At 38.9% G+C, this 21,827-nt stretch overlaps 1 protein-coding gene across 1 annotated transcript in view; it reads left to right on the forward strand.

The window, feature by feature from the left end:
- The window catches only part of LOC134748808 (RNA polymerase II elongation factor Ell), an 80,094-nt gene that overhangs the window by 44,080 nt on the left and 14,187 nt on the right, over positions 1-21,827 (forward strand). The window contains exons 3-8 of the mRNA XM_063683610.1: positions 6,312-6,410; positions 12,399-12,550; positions 15,295-15,618; positions 18,046-18,116; positions 18,547-18,703; positions 21,155-21,462. Of these exons, the coding sequence (XP_063539680.1) occupies positions 6,312-6,410; positions 12,399-12,550; positions 15,295-15,618; positions 18,046-18,116; positions 18,547-18,703; positions 21,155-21,462 (1,111 nt within the window). The remainder of the gene's footprint in view (positions 1-6,311; positions 6,411-12,398; positions 12,551-15,294; positions 15,619-18,045; positions 18,117-18,546; positions 18,704-21,154; positions 21,463-21,827) is intronic.

Raw genomic sequence — 21,827 nt, forward strand, 5'->3', positions numbered from 1 at the left:
GTCGTATGTCAAAGGGCTTGACAAGAACATACATAACGTAAATCTGTTTGAAAAGCGCGATTGATCGCCTTGGGAGCATATTAAAGTTTGTTGGTTGTAAAGGTTTTAAAACTAATCGGAAGATGATGTGATAATTTTGTTTTTACATCTAATTGTCCAATAGAACTATAATTTTTTGTCATTTTACTAAGTGGGATATAAAAACACAGCTTAATAAATAACCTCATAACACTCAGATATCTGATGTGGTAGGTTATCAGACGTAATGTACATCCGTAGAGGCGGAGGCGTGGCCGTCGTCACGTCGCGTCGGCGCCAAATCTACGCCATCGGATTGTTCCCGATCTCAATTTTCTCGTCTAGCATAAAATACGTTATTCATTTCCCTCTGACAGATTTAAAATTAATACTGGTAGTTTAATGGAGATGAGGGCCGAAGATTTTTAAAATAAAATACTACCTTTGTAGTGTGATCAGTGTAATACACATGTGATTTTCTGGAGTTGCTCTCACAGGCACTCAAAATTATCGTGACTCTTGACTCTATCAATGAAACATTTCAAGACATTGTGCGTTAGTAGCGTGCATTTATTCCAGCTGAATGTACCTACAAGTATCACTCTTCGTTCATCGATTTCATGTTCAATTATGCACCCCCATTAAGAGCGCGAGCGTGATCTTCGACAAAAATTCCTCGTATCCGATCTCGACTCTCGTGCGTCTCGCACCTTGATCCAAATACTTGTCACAATGTCTCGGCGTCACTAGTCCGTCTTAGACTGCACCTCGCCTTGCGCACTACCTTGACGGACTACAGGCAAACGGTCATAGATAATTGCACATTGCATCTTAATTTCATCATTCCTAGTCTTACTAAATATCTAATGCCAGCTATTCTTCACTAAACGTTTCAAAATCTTTTGGTGCGGTTACCTTGCTAAAGTTAGCAAATTTTAGGATTTCATTATCTGCAGTTCACCGTTTAGGTAAATAATTAATTTTAATGTCAGCCACATACATACATGTGTGTGTGTGAGGAGGCAACAATGATGTGATTAGGTTGTGCGAGTTAGTAAAAGTAATGCCGAGTGAATGCACAATGGCCGTCTTCTGTTTAGTGAGAACATCCATTCACCTTTTACTTACCATTGTTTTTGAAGACGAAATCTCATTACAAGGTAAATCATACGAAAACAGCATCATATAGTAGGGACGAAAACATGTTTAATCTACATATTTAATATTCTGTATTGTATGAATCATTGGATAAATAAACAGCCGTGAGCGCAGGGCTAGGTGCCGGAACTGTTACGGAATGGCTGTATTTAGGTTAGAGGTAATTAACTTATGATCGCAATTGGAACTAATTATTTGAACGACATGTGTACTCAGTTGGACGCCCGGTGGTTTGACGGCACCTCTTCGGCTTTGATAAAGTTCTCGCAACAAAATTTCAACATTTTAATGTATCTCAATTATGAAAGATTTCTATGTATTTCGCTTTGTATCAAAAGGTGTGCCGGCAACATTTGTTACGCAAGTCGATCACGTGGTCCGCCAGTGGTTATGTCGAGCGAGTCAGGTATGTATCGACGGAACTCCTATCGGGCGTTGGGTAACTGGCTTTGGAAAGAGCGTCGTAACGTAGTTTCGATACAGCCTCGCGACGTAAGGCCGTGGTTGCAGTCACGTCGGTGAGAGGCGCCCCTCTGACGGAAGGTCGCAACTTGCAAGTGGCAGCCGCGAAGGGGAATGGATCCTTGCGGGAGACCTGCCTGACAGCCGTAAGCGCGAGCCTGACACACAAACAATGCATACGCCGACTTTTTCTCTACGGAAACACGAGTCTTTGTTTATCGTCCTTGTCTAAATTTTCCTAATGATTTTATCGTTGGCCTTTCCCGCAATCAAGTTTGTTTATATGACGTTATAAAAGATATGTAAAGTCATTTCGATAAACGCTCTTCGTATTGATTGCGCTAAGCATATGGATAATAACATCTAATCAATTCATTACACACGCGCAAATAATTAATGTGTGCATATTTAGTTCATTCACCGTAACAAACTTTATGTACAACATAAGTAAAGTCATTCCGAACTATTTCGAAGATGACCTGAAATTGTCGCAAGGGCTTGCAATTATTTGAGTATTTTTCATTAATGTGAGATAATGATTTCGCGATGTTTCTTTGTTTCAAAGTAACCGAACGAAGAAATGTGAAGGCAAGGTATTCTGGTTCGGGCGTCACGCTTACTCGCACCTCGCACCGCCCAATAAGAGAGCGTTTGGCGCGTGTAGAATCCAAGCAAAATGAGGAGTGGGCGCACTTCACTGGCAACAATGCGCGAGCTATGGAATATTGTTTTATTTTTCACATATATAATTAAATGAATCGGTGGTTACCTCACCGCTGCCGAGGATTGCGACAAGCGCGGCCACACCGTCCATTAGAAAGTCGGCGAATATGCAAATAGTATCGTAGAAACCTCACGAATAACTGGCCACTCACTTCTGCGATGAAAGTTACTAGGTACCACCGTTAATAAATTGTGCTACGACAATATCCTCGACCTCTATGCGTTGACAAATTTGAAAACTAGTTTTTATAGGTAATGGTATCGATTGGTATTTGAAGTTATTTTGTGATTTTTGAAATGACTACTACGATTAATTTTAATCTGATATAGCCATTTATAGTGTTGCAGTTTATACTTTTTGCTGAGTTGGCCTTATTAAGTTATTATGTCGCTTTGTATGTTGTTTACATGTTATTTACCGTATCGCAAGTATAATTCGAGCATTGTTTTGTCTGATTTTGTATATTGCCTTGAAGGATATATACACTAAGCCGTAAGCAATTAGCGTTAAAGCGATCACATCCCATCCGCGTGGAATCCCCGCCAACAACCGTGTTCGAGTGAACCATATATTATCGCGCCTGGTGACGTGGGCCGCTATCTTAATATTATCATTCTGTATTCACGGTCCGCGTATCTAAAGTTGAATTTACATCGCGCGACCTGCACTTCAGCAGTGTCACGTCAACAAGATAAAAAGCGATATCATAAGACTTCTGTGCACTAGGACTACTTGCGCTTGCTTCTCAAAAATTAAGTATGTGTTTATTGAATTACTACTGACAAGAAGGAAACCATTAACTGTCAGCAAAACAACGCCCGGGCCCGCCCCCAACCTACTACGTAGAATTGTTTGTTACTTGTTATATCTCACCGATCAAGAGCCGAACCGGTCCGTTTGTAGCGGCCTCTCACTGCAACTCAGTGTACCGCTTGCCGCGTACTGTGAAAATAGGTAACCACAATACATCTACAGGATAAAGAAATCCCCTTTGGTTTAAACAAAAACTGCTTAAGCGCCTGTTTAAATATAATGAATGACGCAAATAAACAGACACCGGAACAGTGAACATGACGTCCAAGAAAGAATCACGGAGCGACTAAAAGGCGTTCGAATACCTTGAAAAACGGATGATGGATTTCCTCGTATTTTCCAGCCTTACCGAGCGTACAATCAAACGACCTTCGCTAGAATACAAATAACTATACCGACGACCTTGACATAATACAATATGCAGATGCATTGCACTCATTACCCATAAATATCTATATCTAATCATTTGTTTTGTTATGTTAGTGACAATACGAGAAAAGAAAGAGCAACAAGCAATATTATGGCAGAACATGAGCACACAGATGATGCGGGCGAGACGGCTGATCGCCGAATGCCAAAGTATTCCGACGCCTCGCGCTCTTTATATCGGGCAGTGGTGCCGCAGAGAAAGCCGCCGCGGTCCCCGCGTGCCCTCGCACGCCGCCCATAGCGGGTTTTTTCCTCATTAGCTCCGTATACTGTGGCTTGTGTTTATCAGTCGCAACTTGCGTTTTGATAGACGTCACTCAAATGTTTTCGTGCCATTAGCGACTCTTCGATGAAATTGAAAAACATGTCATTTTGTTTATGAATGCTCTCCGGTGCTTAGATGAGTTTTATGGCGTAAGTTACAACAACAACCTTGATGACAACCGGCAGTAAACATGGCTCACTGAGCGGAAATCAATGCGGAACTAAATAGCCATTACCATCGACAAATGAAGTTTTAAGCCTCATTTTCACCAGTAATTTTCAGCGTTAGCGTGTAAAAGCACGTGATCCAGTGGGTGTCAGTTAACACGTTATCGGCGGGACTTGTTGGGTTATTGCACGGTCCCCGCTTGACGGCTCACTCTTTAATAGGTTAATTGTCTGGCATTGTGGTGCTGGCACACATCGCAGCCGCGACCTTAAAGTGGCTAGCGGCCACGCATGTAGGTGTACGCGTCACCGGGCCAATCATTCACATCGCTCACGCGGCCACCTGGTGCGAACCAGCATAACAAAAACCTTCCATTTCGCATAGTTATTAATGATCTCGAAATAACGCATAAAGTGGTTCGTCTAAGGCAAGAGCTCGTTAGGCGAAGTGAATACGGCGGACGCTGGACGACCTATAGTGTGATATTTTTTTTCTCACTGCGTAAAGCGCGTAACATAAATATCGAGTGACGAATTCACTTGTTTAAAGACATGCACGTGTTTGTTCCACCATTCCCTTAAGCAAGTCAATAGGCCGCCACTTTCATTTTCCATCGCAGTCACTTTTACATGAAATAACCATTTGTTGAACACAGTAATGAAGAACATGATAAATATCTGTTCGTTCGCAATCAACCGGACCGTGAATCCAAATCCGAACGACCTCCTTAAACGGATTCTTCGTATCGGTACAGTTGTATTCAGATGACATTGTTGTCCCACTTCCGAGTGAGAAAATAAAGTGAGTTTTGCTCCGGTAGCTTGCGGATTCATTTATAAAATGTGTAGGAGCGTGATGGTGAAATGGTACGATGCGTTCCGTCGTGCAGCGACGTTGCCAGTCCAGGGATGTCATTCCAAACCGCTTACCGAACTTGGGTAAATCCGACGTTAAGTGAAACCAGTATAGCTCTACGCTTACGTTTCAAGGCTTCGAGTTACAGTGGTTGCACGGAACTGTCGAGTCGCTCGCTCTCGGTTAGTTCTGAGAATGCAAGCTAGGCGCTGAAAGTCATCGCTTACCCACTCACTGCGGCTGCATCGAGCTATTAGCCCAGGATACCCATATTTGGCTCTACAACGAGACCTGTCGTGGGTTTCTCGTGGGAGTCTACTGTTCTTTTATTGTCAACATCAACAGCAGGTGTTTGTTATCGCATCCGACCGATTGAGTGGACAATGACTACTTTACTTCATTTTCAATTAGCTCGATTAAAAAGAAGCAAGCAAAACTAACCGAAGTGGAAAGGAGTAACGTAGGTGATATATATTCTAGTTTCGTTGTCTGTATGCTCCATATAAATAATTCAAATTATTCAAAACTCAAAACTGCTTTTATGACGTCTAACACTGTTTAAAAACAGGAAGCAGCGGAAACTTCGTGACTTCTGATTATGTCTACATGTTTATCAGTTAAGGACGCTAAACGTTCTAATTCCGTTGACTTCTATATACAGCTGGGTGCAATATCATAGCAGTCAATAGGAAAATGAAAATTAGGGAAAAACTAACTTTAGATCAATTATATTGGATCTTTTATATAATTCTTCTGCATTACTTGACATTGTTCCATAATTAACTGTTACCTTTACTTAAATAATATTGGAGTTATTAAAAAAAAAATCAAGAAAATCGGCTTTTTGACACATGCCCGTAAAAGAACCGTACTTGTGTACTAATAGTTTCTCCAACGCATTAATGAGATATGCCCAAGGGCATAATTTGGTTGAAGATAATACATATTTAGATCGCAATTAACCTGGTCTAGTTTACCTAATGGACATACCTAGTGTAACATTTAATCGTATTTTTGGATTGTCCCGCATTCTGTATAGCTCTTTTTAAGTAAGACTTTAATATATCAATAGCGACCCGCCACAGCTTCGCACGGGTTACACAAAACCTTAACAAATTATACACCTAAACCTTCCTCAAGATCCACTATCACATATTGATAGGTGAAAACCGCATGAAAATCCGTTCAGTAGTTTTCTAGTTTATCGCGAACATACATACACACAAACAGACAGACGCGGCGGGGGACTTTGTTTTATAAGGTGTAGTGATTCAAATTGTTTTAGCTTAACTAAGTTTATTCATGTATCAGGCTGCTAGGGGTGGAGATCCAAGTTCGATCCCTTAGGCACACTGAGTTATGGACAATTTTTCTTTACTATGTGAAACTGTATTGACATTTAATTTGTTTTATTTTCAGAAAATCTCAATTCCGGCACCCGCAACTAGCAATGGTCCGACTCATGAATCTACGTTTCACTTCAGCATCAATAGTAATGCGGAAATGGAGGGTCCACAGGTAAAGTCCAATATATTATCATAGAGTAACTTATACTAGAGCGGTACTGTCATAGTAAATTTTGTAACCCCAGTAAATTCACTGCCATCTGTCGACACACTCTAAAACTAAAAATAAATATTTATTAAATTACGATAAAATGTATTTAAATATGGATAAATGATTTTTTTTATTTGCATTAATTATTTTTATGATTTTGACCCATGTTCTTTCACTGATATGTGTTAAAATTATAAATAACAAACGAAACGGTCAACGCCCTCTATATGAGTGTAGGCCAAAACTAGTGGCGCCCTCTGATCGAGAATCAAATTTTCGTGATTTTCGAGGCACGTTTTTTCCTTAGACTGTATCCATCTATTACGGAGTTATATCTATCTTTGATATTATTTACTCATTTTACTAATCTCTGCCCATAACTATAATCGCCATAATCGGGTAAAAGTCACCAAACTGTTACTTTTAGTACTTCAGTACTAACGGAAATCCCCATTACCGTACAAGTCGTACAACTATCTTAGGAGTAGATTTTCGACAAGGAAAAATTATCCAGTATCTTAATCCAGTTACAAACTATCTGTATGCCAAATTTAATCTGCTCAGTCGTTTTTGTGTTATTGAGTAACCATATCTACACGAGATCTCACATATTTCAGATGGCGAAAAATGATCTTATATCGTAGGTAGGTACACAAACATCAGCTGAAAGATAAGTTATAGATGATTACAGATAGTGATTAATTAACTTGGTTACATCATAATTATATTTAACAATTTTGTTTAAAATGTTTCACTTTTCGTTTATCAACTTTAATGACTATGGTTGATAAATCATTTTTTTAGCCAGTTGTGGCTAAATGAAGCGATCACAAATGTTAATAGTTCTTCTTATAGAGACCTGAGAGAAATAAGTGTAGGTATAGTGTCTTTATTCACCTGGACGTAAGTACCTATTATCAAAGAGGATATAATAAGATAGAGCGGTACTGTCATAGTAAATTTTGTAACCAATGTAAATTCACTGCCATCTATCGACATACTTTAAAACTAATAATTAAGATTTATAAAAATACGATAAAATGTATTTAAACATGGATAAATGATTTTTTTATTTGCATTAATTATTTTTATATCATCTTGACCCATGTTCTTTTACTGATATGCGTTAAAATTATAAATAACAAACGAAACCGTCAACGCTCTCTATACGAGAGTAGGCCAAAACTAGTGGCGGCATCTGATCGAGAATCAAATTTTCGTGATTTTCGAGGCACGTTTTTTCCTTAGACTGTATGCATCTATTACGGAGTTATATCTATCTTTGCTATTATTTATTACACTATAGACAGTTAATAGTTTCCCTGAAGCACCGGTAATGCTCACATTCCCAATTAAACCTTGCAATTATGTAACTGCAATATATCAGTTGATTGGTTTCACTGCTGAGTAAATATTATACTTATGATCTACGTCACTCGTATAGCGTATTGCGTAGAAAACAGTTGACATGGTAAACTTTATATTTGAAAACTAAATTAAACCATGGCCACATCATAGACGAAAGTGATACATATGTCCACTACTTTAAATGCATATTTTACAGCAAGTCGAAGAGGCGATTTTGAATCAGTATTGCCAGGTGAGCGGAAGAGAATTATCGTATTTGAGTGTCAAAATTATCGTACCGATGAAAAAATTGTCGTACGCCTATCAAAAAAGTAACAACGTCTAAATTTTCTTGCAAAATAAGCTTCCATGTCCAATGTATAATTAAAGAAAACGCAATTTTCTTCTAAATTTCGCAAAAATCTGATTTGTATTTGTGTTAAATTTGTGATAGATCTAAACAATTTACAGGCAATTTCGAAATTTTTGACTTACACTAACGAGCCGAATCCCCAAAAGGTGCTAATTCTGAGGGAAAGTATCATATTTTGCTTCAAATACTAGACTATTTGGGTGGCATCGTCCAAGGGCTGAAATTATCGTACTTTTGCGTATGATAATGCTCTTTGGAACGTAAATCGTACCAGAGCCCAAATTATTGTACATGTACGACAATTATCGTACGCCTGGCAACACTGTTTTGAATTATCGAGTAGGTACCTATTTAAACGTGATCGCCACGCCGCGGTGATGGACCTATCATGAACTATTTAGACAGGTGGTAACTTGGATCGTTAGAGCAAAGGTGCGCATACATTGACCATGTTTTCACGGCAATAAAATAATCAGCAACTACTATAATGCATTTTGAAAGACGCCTATAATTTTCGGTATTTTTTTTAAATATTTTGGCGTTCTTTTTGAATACTCATCTATTGCTTAGGAGGCCAGCGTCCTCTTGCCGACAAATAAACCTCTATTTCGAATGAACGATAAGGCGGAATGAAAGTAAAAACGTTTACAGTACATATGGTGTTACTTTCTTGCACTAGTGCGTCAAATAGCACTTTACGTGCATATGTCGAAAGTTTAAAGGGCCATATGTACTGTAAAACGTTGTACGATACACGTGCGAATAGGTAATTCGCAACTCATGTCGATTTAAAACACTCCCTGCGGTCGTGTTTTAATTTATCGCCACTCGTTTCGAATTTCCTCTTTTCCGCACCTGTATCGTAAATAACTATTGTATACGCGCCCCAAAGTTTTACGTGTAAATAATATATTCAATTATGTCGTACAAGTATGTGTGCGGCTTGTAACAGTTGGTAACCAATTCTTATCTCAATATTCGTTTTTACTTGAACTTGGCATCTGTTCAGTTATACTTGAAAACATTATTAATAATCGTTCTAGAATAATAAAGCACGTATTGTATAGCTGTAAAATACCTATGTAAGGTTGTAATGATCTAATGATACTAATATCAAAGATAGATATAACTCCGTAATAGATGGATACAGTCTAAGAAAAAAACGTGCCTCGAAAATCAAGAAAATTTGATTCTTGTTCATAGGGCGCTACTAGCTTTGGCCAACTGTCGTATAGATGGCGTTGACGGTTTCGTTTGTTATTTAACAATTTTAACGCATATCAGTGAAAGAACATGGGTCAAAATCATAAAAATAATTAAGCAAATAAAAAAAATCATTTATCCATATTTAAATACATTTTATCGTATTTTTATAAATCTTCATTTTTAGTTTTAAAGTGTGGCAGTGAATTTACTGGGGTTACAAAATTTACTATGACAGTACCGCTCTAGTATAAGTTACTCTATGTACCTATGTAAGGTTGTAATGATCTAATGATACTAATATTTTATTGTATGGTCAAGTATGTACACAAACATCTTTAATACAAACCGACCTTCCAAAATATATTTACATTTACCTTATTGTCAGTGTTTTAGGGTCGTGTAAATATATTTCTGGAACATTGGCCTGTGAAGATCTGAACCCAACTGTTATGTACTGTCAAACAACTTAATTTCTGGGCCACTTAGTACCTTGTCACAGTGACAATGATATGAGATCCCTATCGGCTTTCATATGACTTGTCACTGTAGCAAAGTGCGAAATGGGCCAGAAACGAAATTGATTGACTGTACCAAAGAGGATATAATAGGATAGAGCGGTACTGTCGTAGTAAATTTTGTAACCACAGTAAATTCACTGCCATCTATCGACATACTTTAAAACAAAAAATGAAAATTTATAAAAATACGACAAAATGTATTTAAACAACTTAAAAACAACGTTACGCGTTGTGGTTTCCCTCCTCGCCGTAGCGTAGTTTACGCTTCCACGACCGTTGCTCAGCTGATCCGACAAGATGGAGGCCGATTAATAATCTCTATAGCTCCCCTCTATAATACGCTTTCCGCTTGGGTTTGTGGGTCGCGGAACGGTTGCTGCCGATAACTAGGTACTAAGTCCGATAACGTTGTCCAAATATATGACATTTTTTACACTTTTCTTTTTTATGTGGTCCTAATTTAAAAATAACTAGCTTGAAATAAAACTGTGAAAACGGATTATATCGCGAATTTATAATACATCCCGACGTTTCGAACCCTTTACAGCGTTCGTGGTCATCCGTTTTCACAGTTTTATTTCATGAGTAACTATCTCGGTAACCAAAGACAATATTAATAACTAGCTTGTTAATTATAATCACATTTTAAGGGTTCCGTACCCAAAGGGTAAAAACGGGACCCTATTACTAAGACTCCTCTGTCCGTCTGTCTGTCACCAGGCTGTATCTCATCAACCGTGATAGCTAGACAGTTGAAATTTTCACAGATGATGTATTTCTGTTGCCGCTATATGAACATTTACTAAAAAGTACGAAACCCTCGGTGGGCGAGTCCGACTCGCACTTGGCCGGTTTTTTTTTCTAACTGTCAAAACGATTAACCACTATTTCCATAGTGATATATTTCATAGTTTCATAGTGAAATATTTTCTAGTCTGTGCGGAAAAAGAAGAGTCGTGAGTCGTGTCTTAACATCAGGCGGGCCGTATGCTTGTTTGCCACCGACGTAGTATAAAAAAAATGTATGGGGCCCAATACAATCCACGACTTCTCTTTCCGCACAGACTATATGAAACACAGAACAAGTGATGTCACAGGTCACAGCACAGAATAAATAATAGTACTACCATACAGAAAGGAAACTTCCTACAAAACCGAAGTTTGACAGCGGTTCAGGGTCGGATCATGCTATCCCTTTCTAATATATGTTACTATCCCTTTCGGCTATTTAGGGTTGTCAAAATTCAAGTCACTATCTTATCTGTAGTCGTGCACGCAAAGTGATGTCAAGTTGTGCCAACCCTTATAATTGCTCGAAGCAATGCTGAGCCGAACGGAGTCATATCCGATAAGGTAACTCTTCATAAAATAGTCAGATTTTTCGTGTAGGCTAAAATATGACGAGTTATTGAGTATGACTACTTGTCTGATCTAGAGACCAAGCTAAGTTAAGTTGGCAGCGAATTTGATAGCCAAGGCTGTTAAAGTGTTATTTAAACGTCATAATTTGATAGAAGTTTGACGTTTAAAATAATCCTTGCACAGTCTGGGCTATTAAAATCGCTACCAACTTCGCTTATTTGAGCACTAATCCAAAGATACCAATTTGTTCTGCTTGTCAAACTGGGCGAATGGAATATAGATGAAATAAGAAAACTTCCTGGCCTACATAGTAGTAGGTGTATATGTGTCCCGTCACATGTGTACAGATGTTATTGCAGTTTTCTTCCACCATTGTGCTACGAATTAGCAAAAAATGTTAATAGTGAAGTAGATTCGGAATGCGCCGCTCAGCACGTACTGGGAATGTTACTCAATAGCCGTTAGAAAGTGCGATTTCAGGCGCTGGCCGTTCGTGTTGCATTACAAAGACTTAGCAGACGGTAACCCAGGAAAACTTTTAATTTTTACTATAAAATTGAAAGCAACACAGTTTTTGTTCTATTTCCATTTTTATCTAAGTGTTCCTTTAACTATCTACAACCAGGACATGTTTGAAATAGTAAGTTCTATAATATAACGCTCTCTGCCGTGTGGCATTACAAAGACGCCGACAGAGACACAGAAAAACTTTAACAATTTGTTATAAACAGATTTTTGCTCCATTTTCTGTTTTATTTGTGTTGTCTAGTGTAGCAGCAGTGTATGTAGATTATGGAAAATTACATTCCTAAGATGTTTATTTCATAGCCGTTTTATATCTGGTAGTGGTCACTAGATGGCAGCATGTTCGCGTGTACACTTTCCCATCTTAAAGTATCATTTCTATCTATAGGATTTCAGGTTGCCAGGTTTATCGTTGTTTTTTTTTGGTCTAGTGAATTATCGTTAAACCTGTTTTAGTGACATTACCTCAAATTTTCGACATGTTATGTTAAGAAGCCTACCAGGATGAGGCCGTGCTACTGGGCAGTGCTCTAGGTTAAGGTGGGTAGGTTAATAGCAAACGGAACTCACATCTACATATATATGCGTTGTATTAAATGTAGCACGTTTGTGTTTCAGGGTTCGTTTGAGTGCGTCAGGAGCGGCGGCGCGCGGCGGCTGGAGGCGTGCGGGCCGCTGCCGCGACGGATGCGCGTGCAGGCCAACGACGACTCGTACGAGGCCACCAAGGACCGCATGGCGAGAACTGTGGCCGCCGAACAGAGTAAATGGTGAGTGTCGTCGGGCCCCTGTTTCACCACTGACAATTATCACCTGACGCTGACAATTCACCTTTCATTGCTGATCCACACATTGACGCTAGGTGCCGTGGTTGCTATTCAACCCAGAAATGTACGTAAAAATTGTCAGGTGACCATTGTCAAGCTGGTGAAATAGGGACCTGTACTCCTTGGGGCTTGTTTGGGTGGCAGCGAACAGAAATGATTAGTTTTTTATGATCATAATCATCAAGTACTACTGAAAAGAGGGCCTCGAACCACGACTGGTCGTGGACTGTTCGCATATAACGGTTGTCCGAGATGTTACTTGTATTCAGATTGTCACCTTGTTAGAGGCCTTCTAATGATGCGTCTTTTGGTATGTGCTGACCACTGGGAGGCTTTCTGTCCTATCAGTTCTACAAGTAATCGGTTTCTTATGTTCTACATACTAGCCTTTGCCTGGCTACTTAGTTCTTATTACTCAAACATTTCATTCATTTAACTTTATTTTAATCTGAAGTCTAAACCAATTTTAACAAGCAGATACGTCTGCGAGCGATACTACAAATGTTATAGGTATTAAAGGAAAAACATTGTTACTGGTAAATTCTCAATACAACTTGAGACTCCGGTGCCGTTAGAAGATGTAGGTAATCGTCTTTCGGTAGATGTCGTGTCCCAAAAGGCGTGTATATGCCTTTAGGGGTTTTATATATAAGAGAAGGAATGGAAATATTTGCGAGATCTTGGTAGGCTTCCGTAACTCAATTGGTTAAGAGCAATGCACGGATTGCAGACCTTGCGGGTTCAAGTCCTGCCGGAAAGTCCGGAAACTATCTATATCACGAAACTATCTAAACAGTAAATAAACACGCTTTCTCAACGTTTAATGTTGTAACAGTACATAAAAGAACTAACCTGCGTATGAAAAGCCAATAGCAATTTTATAGCCCCTTAATGATTTCATTAGGCTTGCTCGTAATTATTTGCTAATGAAATGCTTATAGGCTCGCCTTGGAAATCAATTAATTGTAAGGAAACTAGTCGTACCGGTTGGTATTCAGAAATAAAGTCCAAGTTTTAAAAGCAGTGTGCAAAATGCCTGGTGAGGGAATTTGAGTTTAAGAAACAGCGCTCGCTATAGCATTAGTAAAATTCCTTCAATACTATAGTAAATAAAATATTATTTTAACATAAAATAACCACCCATGCTTAAATGATTAAACAACTTCCGAAAATACAATTGGCTATTTAAGACCTTCCTCTTTATGCAACTTCTAGACACAATTTAAAATAACAAATGATGTTTTACTTAATGTTCAATCCTTATCTTTTTCATCAAAATATATGTCGCATATAACCCATGAATGGCATCTAATTGAAATGCTATACAAGAAATAGCAAAATTATTGTAATAGGCAGTACAAATTAATAAAGTAAGTAAGTAAGTAGGTATTTGTTTGTTTTTGTTTTTATGGCTAGCTCTTAATTGTATAGTAAATGTTATAAATGTTATAATTAGACTAACACTTAGTTTATAGGTTCCTTAGTTTAAGTATAGGTGTAGGTTAAGTGTGTAGGTTTAGGTATAGGGTGGGTATAGGTATAATTGTTATTAGGCTTAGGTACTAACCCTTTTGACACTGTTTTTTACTAACAAAATGTATGTGTCACAGTTACATGAGAACACAGCATGAGAATAAATGATTTAATTTAATTACTAACAAAATATGGATTTTTTGAGTCTGAAATTTTTTTTTTTAATACCTACCCGTTACAATTCACCTTATCGAAACCACCATCTGTGGTTAACGGCACCCAGCCATATCTGGTAATTGTACAGATACATACCGACACAATTATTCGTTTAATTATTAATTTTATTATGATTCGCCAACTAGCGAAGAAAGAAACCAGGGGAAATTATTGACAGAAAGGCAAAGTCTAAATTTCGATAGGCATCTGCCTCTCCATTACTCGATTAAAAGTACAGCAAGAGCAATAGAGAGGAATATTGGAATTGTTATGTCCGCGTTAGACCCACTGTAAGGGCATGTACACTTGCTCAATATCTGGGAGATCGCGCAAAAATATAAAAACTCGACAATGCGCGTTTTCCCTAGATCGATTTTATCGAAATCGTTATAGCCGTTTCCGAGATCCCCGAAATATATAAATATACAAGAATTGTTCGTTTAAAAGGTATAAGATAGTTTACGATTAATACGTGGCTGTTACATTGCTAAATATGCCCTAATTCCTCCTCTTTCTGAAATTCAGAGTTATAAAACAATGTATTTCATAAATCAATCAATAACATAAAGAATCATTTGTACAATCCCATGGAACTTCTACTACATAGTAAGTAAGGTTCCATCATGTAATTGCACAACAAAAGGCAAGGTTCGGGATTTAGCTATATCTATTACTAATCACACACCAATACACATCTATATACATAAAGTAGTTGTTGTGAAGTTATTACTTTATGTTACGTAATACGTAACATAAATGCATATTATACCGTAGCCATATCTCTAATTATGTACACAGTAGTATGAATCATTTAATATCGCTAATATTTTATTATGCTAACCCACTTAGAATCGTGCTCGTCTGACATAGAATGTCCTGCAAATACGTAGAAATTTACGTAGACTCTTTCTTATAACATCTACACGTCTTCCTTAGAACCTAACATAGCCAATTCATTTGTCAACCAATGTTTTTAAAAGAAACACTTGTATTTCCAGCACCCGAGTGATAAAACCGAACCAAACGGACATCGGTCGGCGTGTAAAAGTGCGCTCCTCCCATCCCCTATACTCGTCCGGGCCCGCGGCGCTCGGGGCCGAGCGGTCCGAACGGCCTGACCGGCCCGAGCGGGTGGATCGGCCCGACCGGCCTGAGCGGCCCGACCGGCCCGACCGGCCCGATCGGCCCGAGCGGCCCGACCGGCCGTCGACGACGCGACCGGCGCCGACGCCCGCGCCGCACCCGGGCGCGCTGCAGCCGCAGCTCCCCAACCAGCCGCAGAGGCCCCCTCAAAACCCGCAACTCGCGAGGCGGTCCATCAAGTTAGTATTGACACAATACGTATTTTACTATCGCACCTCACTACATAGGTTTTGAAGGAAGATACATAAGGGAGCGGCAGGGAAAAGTTGGCGAGTATGGAGTCTGAATTTATTGTTTATCAGAGAAATGATGTTCAATAGAAGTGGAAAATGACCCAATATTGTAACATGTAATACCTTGTTTGGTCCCTATTATTTGAACATGATCTTTAATTTTCACAGACGACAAACCTAAATACTTACTTAAGAAATTAATGCGCACGACTGTTATGAACGCAATGATAATAAATTGTAAATGTTATTATTATGCTCGATCTTCAAAAGTTATAACTGAGATTGATTACATTTATAGCCTCAGCAGGCCTCTTTTGTTAAAAGCCGCTTTAGGCACCTAGTATATGTTTGTATGCAGATACTCTACTAAAGATTTGTTTTTCATTTAAGCTCTTTAATGAACTTTAGGTATTTTTTATATAATTTTTTTACTAAAATATCTTACCGCAGTAGTGAATTTCGCGATAGCAATGTGGTATAGGTACAGGACAGATATGTCAAAGGACAATACAATTATCGTTACATTATTCATACAGTCAAATATGATACAAATTCGCTTGCGTAAATAGTGAGATGCTATTTCACTTTGTCACATTCTAATAATAGATGGGTGATTCTTCCTGGCAATCTACCCACTTATCGAGCGTCAACTTAAATTATGGTGTCAGTGAGATTGATGACATTGGAATAGTGGGGAGCTCACGTTGGAAACACTTCATACATTGAGTGTTTTGGCAGTGAGCTCCAAAGACATCAACCAAAAAGGTAGTTTTCAGCAAGGAACTTGGAGTTTCGCAATGTCCGCCTGTCTGTCCGCTCCTCTGTCTGCGACTTTGGTTGGTGTCCATTATTGCTAGAAATTTGTAATAAGTGGTATTACGAAATCTGTAATAAAAAAAGTTACGGTAAAATATTTTTATTTTTCCTCTTTAACGTGTCTTATAAGTTATTGCAATTTTTCCGTCAGAATTGAGTGTCGTTTTTGTATCGCTGCGTAGACACCGCGAACGACGATTCTTACTGACTTCCTCAAATTACTTATTCAAGTACTAAGGAAAACGTGTATTACCTTAGCGTAATTAAATACCATTCGATACAAATGTTGTTTCTGCATTCTAGCAAAAACAAATGACGGACTAGGCAAATAGCAGCCATTATCGAGCTAATAGTAAATTGTCTTGCTCCGTCCGATTTGGACGGGCATTACAACGTCAATCTCGGTTTTCATTATTGGTTTTATATTGTTCTTCGCCGGCCAACTCTTACACGGCTATTACATATGATTCATAGCCAAGGCTGTGCGATTTGTTATTGACACGTACATACAAACAACATAGCTGATACCTTAACGTCGCGTCGTAGCAATAGGATTCATATTGCTTGTTAACTGTGTTGTTGCCGTCAAATATATGTTTACATTATTCGCGTTATTACAACAGAAAAATGCGCAAAATTGTAAATATTATCTTTGTCGATCGTTTGAAAACGCCTCATTTGACACTCGATAAGTAGAAAAACGTGAATTTTAATTGCAAATTGCAACACATCTTAGGCGTCATGAGTTCATGTCATGACTGTTGTTTTTAGGGTTCCGTACCCAAAGGGTAAAAACGGTACCCTATTACTAAGACTCCTCTGTCCGTCTGTCTGTCTGTCCGTCTGTCTGTCACCAGGCTGTATCTCATGAACCGTGATAGCTAGACAGTTGAAATTTTCACGAATGATGTATTTCTGTTGCCGCTATAACAATAAATACTAAAAAGTACGGAACCCTCGGTGGGCGAGTCCGACTCGCACTTAGCCGGGTTTTTTTTCTGAATTATTCACACTGCTTTGGTATGAACCGAATTGCAATGATTACTACCTAATAATAGTAATTTGCCATTGAAGGTTATTATCACAAATTCTAATTAATTAAGAATCACCAATCAAGTCGTAAATACAATAGTTTAAATCTAAAATTATGAATATTATTGGCCGCGTGAAGCTGATTTTTTCATTTTGTAGATCTTAGAGAGGGTAATGACAGAATAACATTGTAGAAAAACCCTGGGTTTCCCGAGTTGTTTTATGAATAATAGCCATAATAGGTATAGTCTGTCCGCTTTTCTAAGAGCCAGTTCGCCACAGTAAATCAATGGCGAACTGGCTGTTAGCATTCGGACAGGCTATGCCTCCGTGTCTTTCATAAAACTGTTTCTAGGCACAGAACGTTACAATAGGTAAGGAAACCCAATATATTCAATACAAATATCTAATTGCGTTATTCATGAACTGCTACAAGCCTTAATTAGCTTTTAATTGTTTGTCATAATCTTTCATATTTTTAGTTTAGGTACAACTTATTAACGTGTTTTGTTTTCTTCTTTTCAGAGAAAGACTTATACAGTTATTAGCATTGAAACCCTTCAAAAAGCCGGAGTTATACTTAAGGCTCAATCAAGGTACGTTGTTAAATCCTTTCCTTCAATAATATAACTCAGTTCAACAAATATTCTAATACATAAAATTTTACAATATTCTTAATTTTATAATTGAATATTCGTTGACATGACCGCAGATATTGTATTATTTGTATCGTTTTCGTTACAGTAAGAAAAACACTAAAAATTGAATAAATGTGTAGTATTTTTTAATTTAATTTCTAACTTGTCTTTGCCTTAAAACATATTTTTACTACACCCGGAGACCTAACACAGACGGAGACACATTTGAGCTATTTCCTGCTCTCTGGTTCAGTATTATTGTAAAAAAAATGTCCGTCGTATTTTATATCCTACAAATTTGCCAACGCCAACTCTCAACGAAAACCTTATGAAATATACGATGTCTATAAGTAAGTACGAAACTCTAACACCCGGCCTACTATTACAGAGGGAATCAAGGAGAAGGAACGCAGTGTGGTGAACAAGATCCTGCCTCAGATAGGCTCGCTGAAGGACAACTGTTATCACTTACATAGGCACATATGGAACGACGTCAACGAGGATTGGCCGTTCTATACCGAGGAGGAGAAACGCATACTCAAGAGGTCGGTCGCGCGCGGATTCTGAAAGTCGGACTAAACTAACTTTGCACGGCATTTTAAATTACATGTGGAAATGCCATCGTAAATGTGAAATCTCTATGAATATTGGCGTTTACTATGAGACTTCCACATTTGGTTCTGTCAGTCTGTGCAAAGCTAGCTTAGACTTATTCTACTTCAATCTACCAACTCCCTTCCTAAAGTCTGACTAAGCTAACATTGAGTAGACAGTGTGCATTTGCCTCTATAGACGTCATATTTGACGTTTAGGTGGCACTTTCACACTTTGTGGCTTGGCAAATCGATGCAGAATTTGCTTGGATTGACTCCAGACACGAGCATGTCTTATCCGAATATTAAGTTCCCATATCGAAGTAGCTTGAAAAGAAGTTAGATCGTCAAATTCACCTCAAGATACTGTCGGTACAAAATTAAATGCTTGGTCATGATGTCATGAATTAATGAAACACATGTTTTCACATAACCCTTATGACCATATATGATTGTAAACTTGCTCATGCCTAGCGAATGTGTCTTTAGATAGGAGCATGGTGGTAAATCCCTAAATACTGCACTGATGAATGTATAGATACTATGAAAAATATTATTGGAGCAAGAGAGATAACTTGCGAAATATGCTTTCACTTAAAGAAAATCGACCTTTCTTAAAAGTATAATTAAGTAGTGTCAAATGCCTGGAATTTGTAAATTTCATTTACATTCAAAGTTTTCGGTATGAACGTTTAAATTAACACAAAAAATATCCAATCGATCAACAAATATTTGTTATATAACAAGTCTAGAAGAAATGCAATTTGTTAATACATATGTTTAAAGCTGAAAACAGCGAGCGTTTGCATATGGCATTCTTTATTTGCATGCATATATAATATATATATAATTTGACCTTGTAGCGGCGCGTTCACCGAGGTCGGTAGATAAAGACTGAGTAAAATGTGACCTTTACTGACGAACACTCTAATATAGACAAGTTGTATTTAAGACTGGATATTCCAAGCTAAAACTTAAAGCTGCTTATCTTGGGCCCATATATTTTGTGTGGCGCTTTGACTTACGATTATAACGCCATCTAGTGAGCTCACTTAGTAAAGGACGTAGAATAAGCAGAGGTCGAATCACCATAATACAGACACTTACAATAAGGATCAAACGAAGGATACTATTATTGCGGGTTGCTGTCTTATGTAACTATGTACTTACCCAAAAAATTACGTTTTAACGGCGACAGACGGTTCCGTGCAACCTGTCCTTAGTCGTGCAGTCTTAATATACTTGTCTCTTGACTACGAAACTTATAACTTGTATATCTCAAACGATTTCACTATCATTATAGTTTACAATTTCTCAATGATATTGAAAAGAGAACTTTACATGAATTATTATTGTAATCATATTTGAATGAATGTAGACGTAACCTTCAGTCCGTAATGGAAAACTTGCTGTTTAACAAATTAACAGTATCGGGTCAAACATAATCACCTCGCAAATGCAATTTTATTAAGGAGATTAAACTTTATTATGTACGACAGAACATTGTTTTGTAACTGGATTTAAATTCTTATTTATTTATTTAATCGAATGGCATAAAAAGTCACAAATAAATCGAAAATATAATAAGTATGTCACAAGCTTATATCCAAGGTTCTTAGCCATTGAGCTGCGTCAGAAGTACCTAAGTGAGATCAGGTCATCGGGACTTCCAGGGTAGGCTCTGAGGGGGCACTCCTAGACTATGTGTGTGTGCGTGTATTTAAATTCTTCATATTGTTATTATTAAGGTTATAGTTAGGTATCTATATTGCAGTAGCGCTGACACTGAACAAAAATAGCAAGTCATTTTTTTTTTGTAAATTCGTGCTTATAAGTCGACTTGTTCAATATCCATTGCTCAATTTAATCTGATCTGATGCACCTAATAGGTTTTCGACTTTTCGCATCAAAGGGGTGCTTTGCCTTCAAAATACTTGTTTAACTCATAAATTATTGTTCGACTCCTCACGTCCGTTGTTCAGTAAGGACTGCCGTAAATATATCGCCGCCATTGTAACGTAAGGCCTCACATAAGATTCCGCGAGAAAAGTCGCGTAAGTGCTCTTTGCGTATAAGGGCTTATACTAGGGAATGCAAAACCGGTTATTATTTGTATGAAACATCGGTTAATATTCGGTTATTAACCGATTTTTCCATACAATTAAAATTCGGTTTTGCATTCCCTAGCTTATACGCAATTGCGGTTAGCAACAGCTCCGGTGTGTCGCCAACGGGCCGCCGGCACTCCTCCAACCGCGGCGGCGGCGGAGAGCGTATGATTGACGTGTGGTCTCGATCCGTCTCGCGGTGTGATGCCTAGTCCTAAGTGACTCTAGTTTAACCTAGACCGTTTGTAGTTTACATACACAAGTGACGTGCATTAATATTCGTTACGTTTAACAGGCGGAAACCTCAAAATCTAACACCGCCCGTGTCGAGCGACTCCACCAACTCCCTGTCGCCGCGCGCGTCCCCCGGCGCACCCGGCACCCCCGGCTGCAAGCGGCCGGGCGGCGGAGGGGGGGCGGGCGCGGGGCCGGGGCCGGGGCCGGGGGCGGGGGCGGGCGGGGAGGAGCCGCCCGCCGCCAAGAAGCAGCGCATCTCCCACTACCGCCGCCCCAGCCCGCCCTCCTCCGGCTACGCCACCGGCAGCTCCGGCGCCTCCTCCGGCGAGCGCCACGCCTCCGACAACGAGGACGACCGGACCACAGGTACCAGTACCGGTACATGCAAGCTTCCCCCGTCCGGCTCACCCACTAGAAACAAAACCGCTCTGCCCTATTCTGCGCTACTTCACGCCGGTTTATTCAATAGTGAACAGGTCTTTTAGGGCTTCGGCACTCCGGCAATAACTGTGACGCCCGGACGGACGTTTTCCACCCGGTTGCCCTCTTATGCTCTTCCTATACACTTTTCACACGGCTCCATCCTCTCTCTTCCTCTCCAGGTAGAATTCAATATTTACCTTGGCACATAACCCCCTTATTCATAAAACTTTACGAGCATTAATTATAGTTGGTCAAACCAAATTGTCAGTAAATAAGACCAAAAAAACTATTCTCATCCTTTTCTTTTG

This window comes from Cydia strobilella, chromosome 17 (genome assembly GCF_947568885.1).
Source record: "Cydia strobilella chromosome 17, ilCydStro3.1, whole genome shotgun sequence".
Classification (NCBI taxonomy): Eukaryota; Metazoa; Arthropoda; class Insecta; order Lepidoptera; family Tortricidae; genus Cydia; species Cydia strobilella.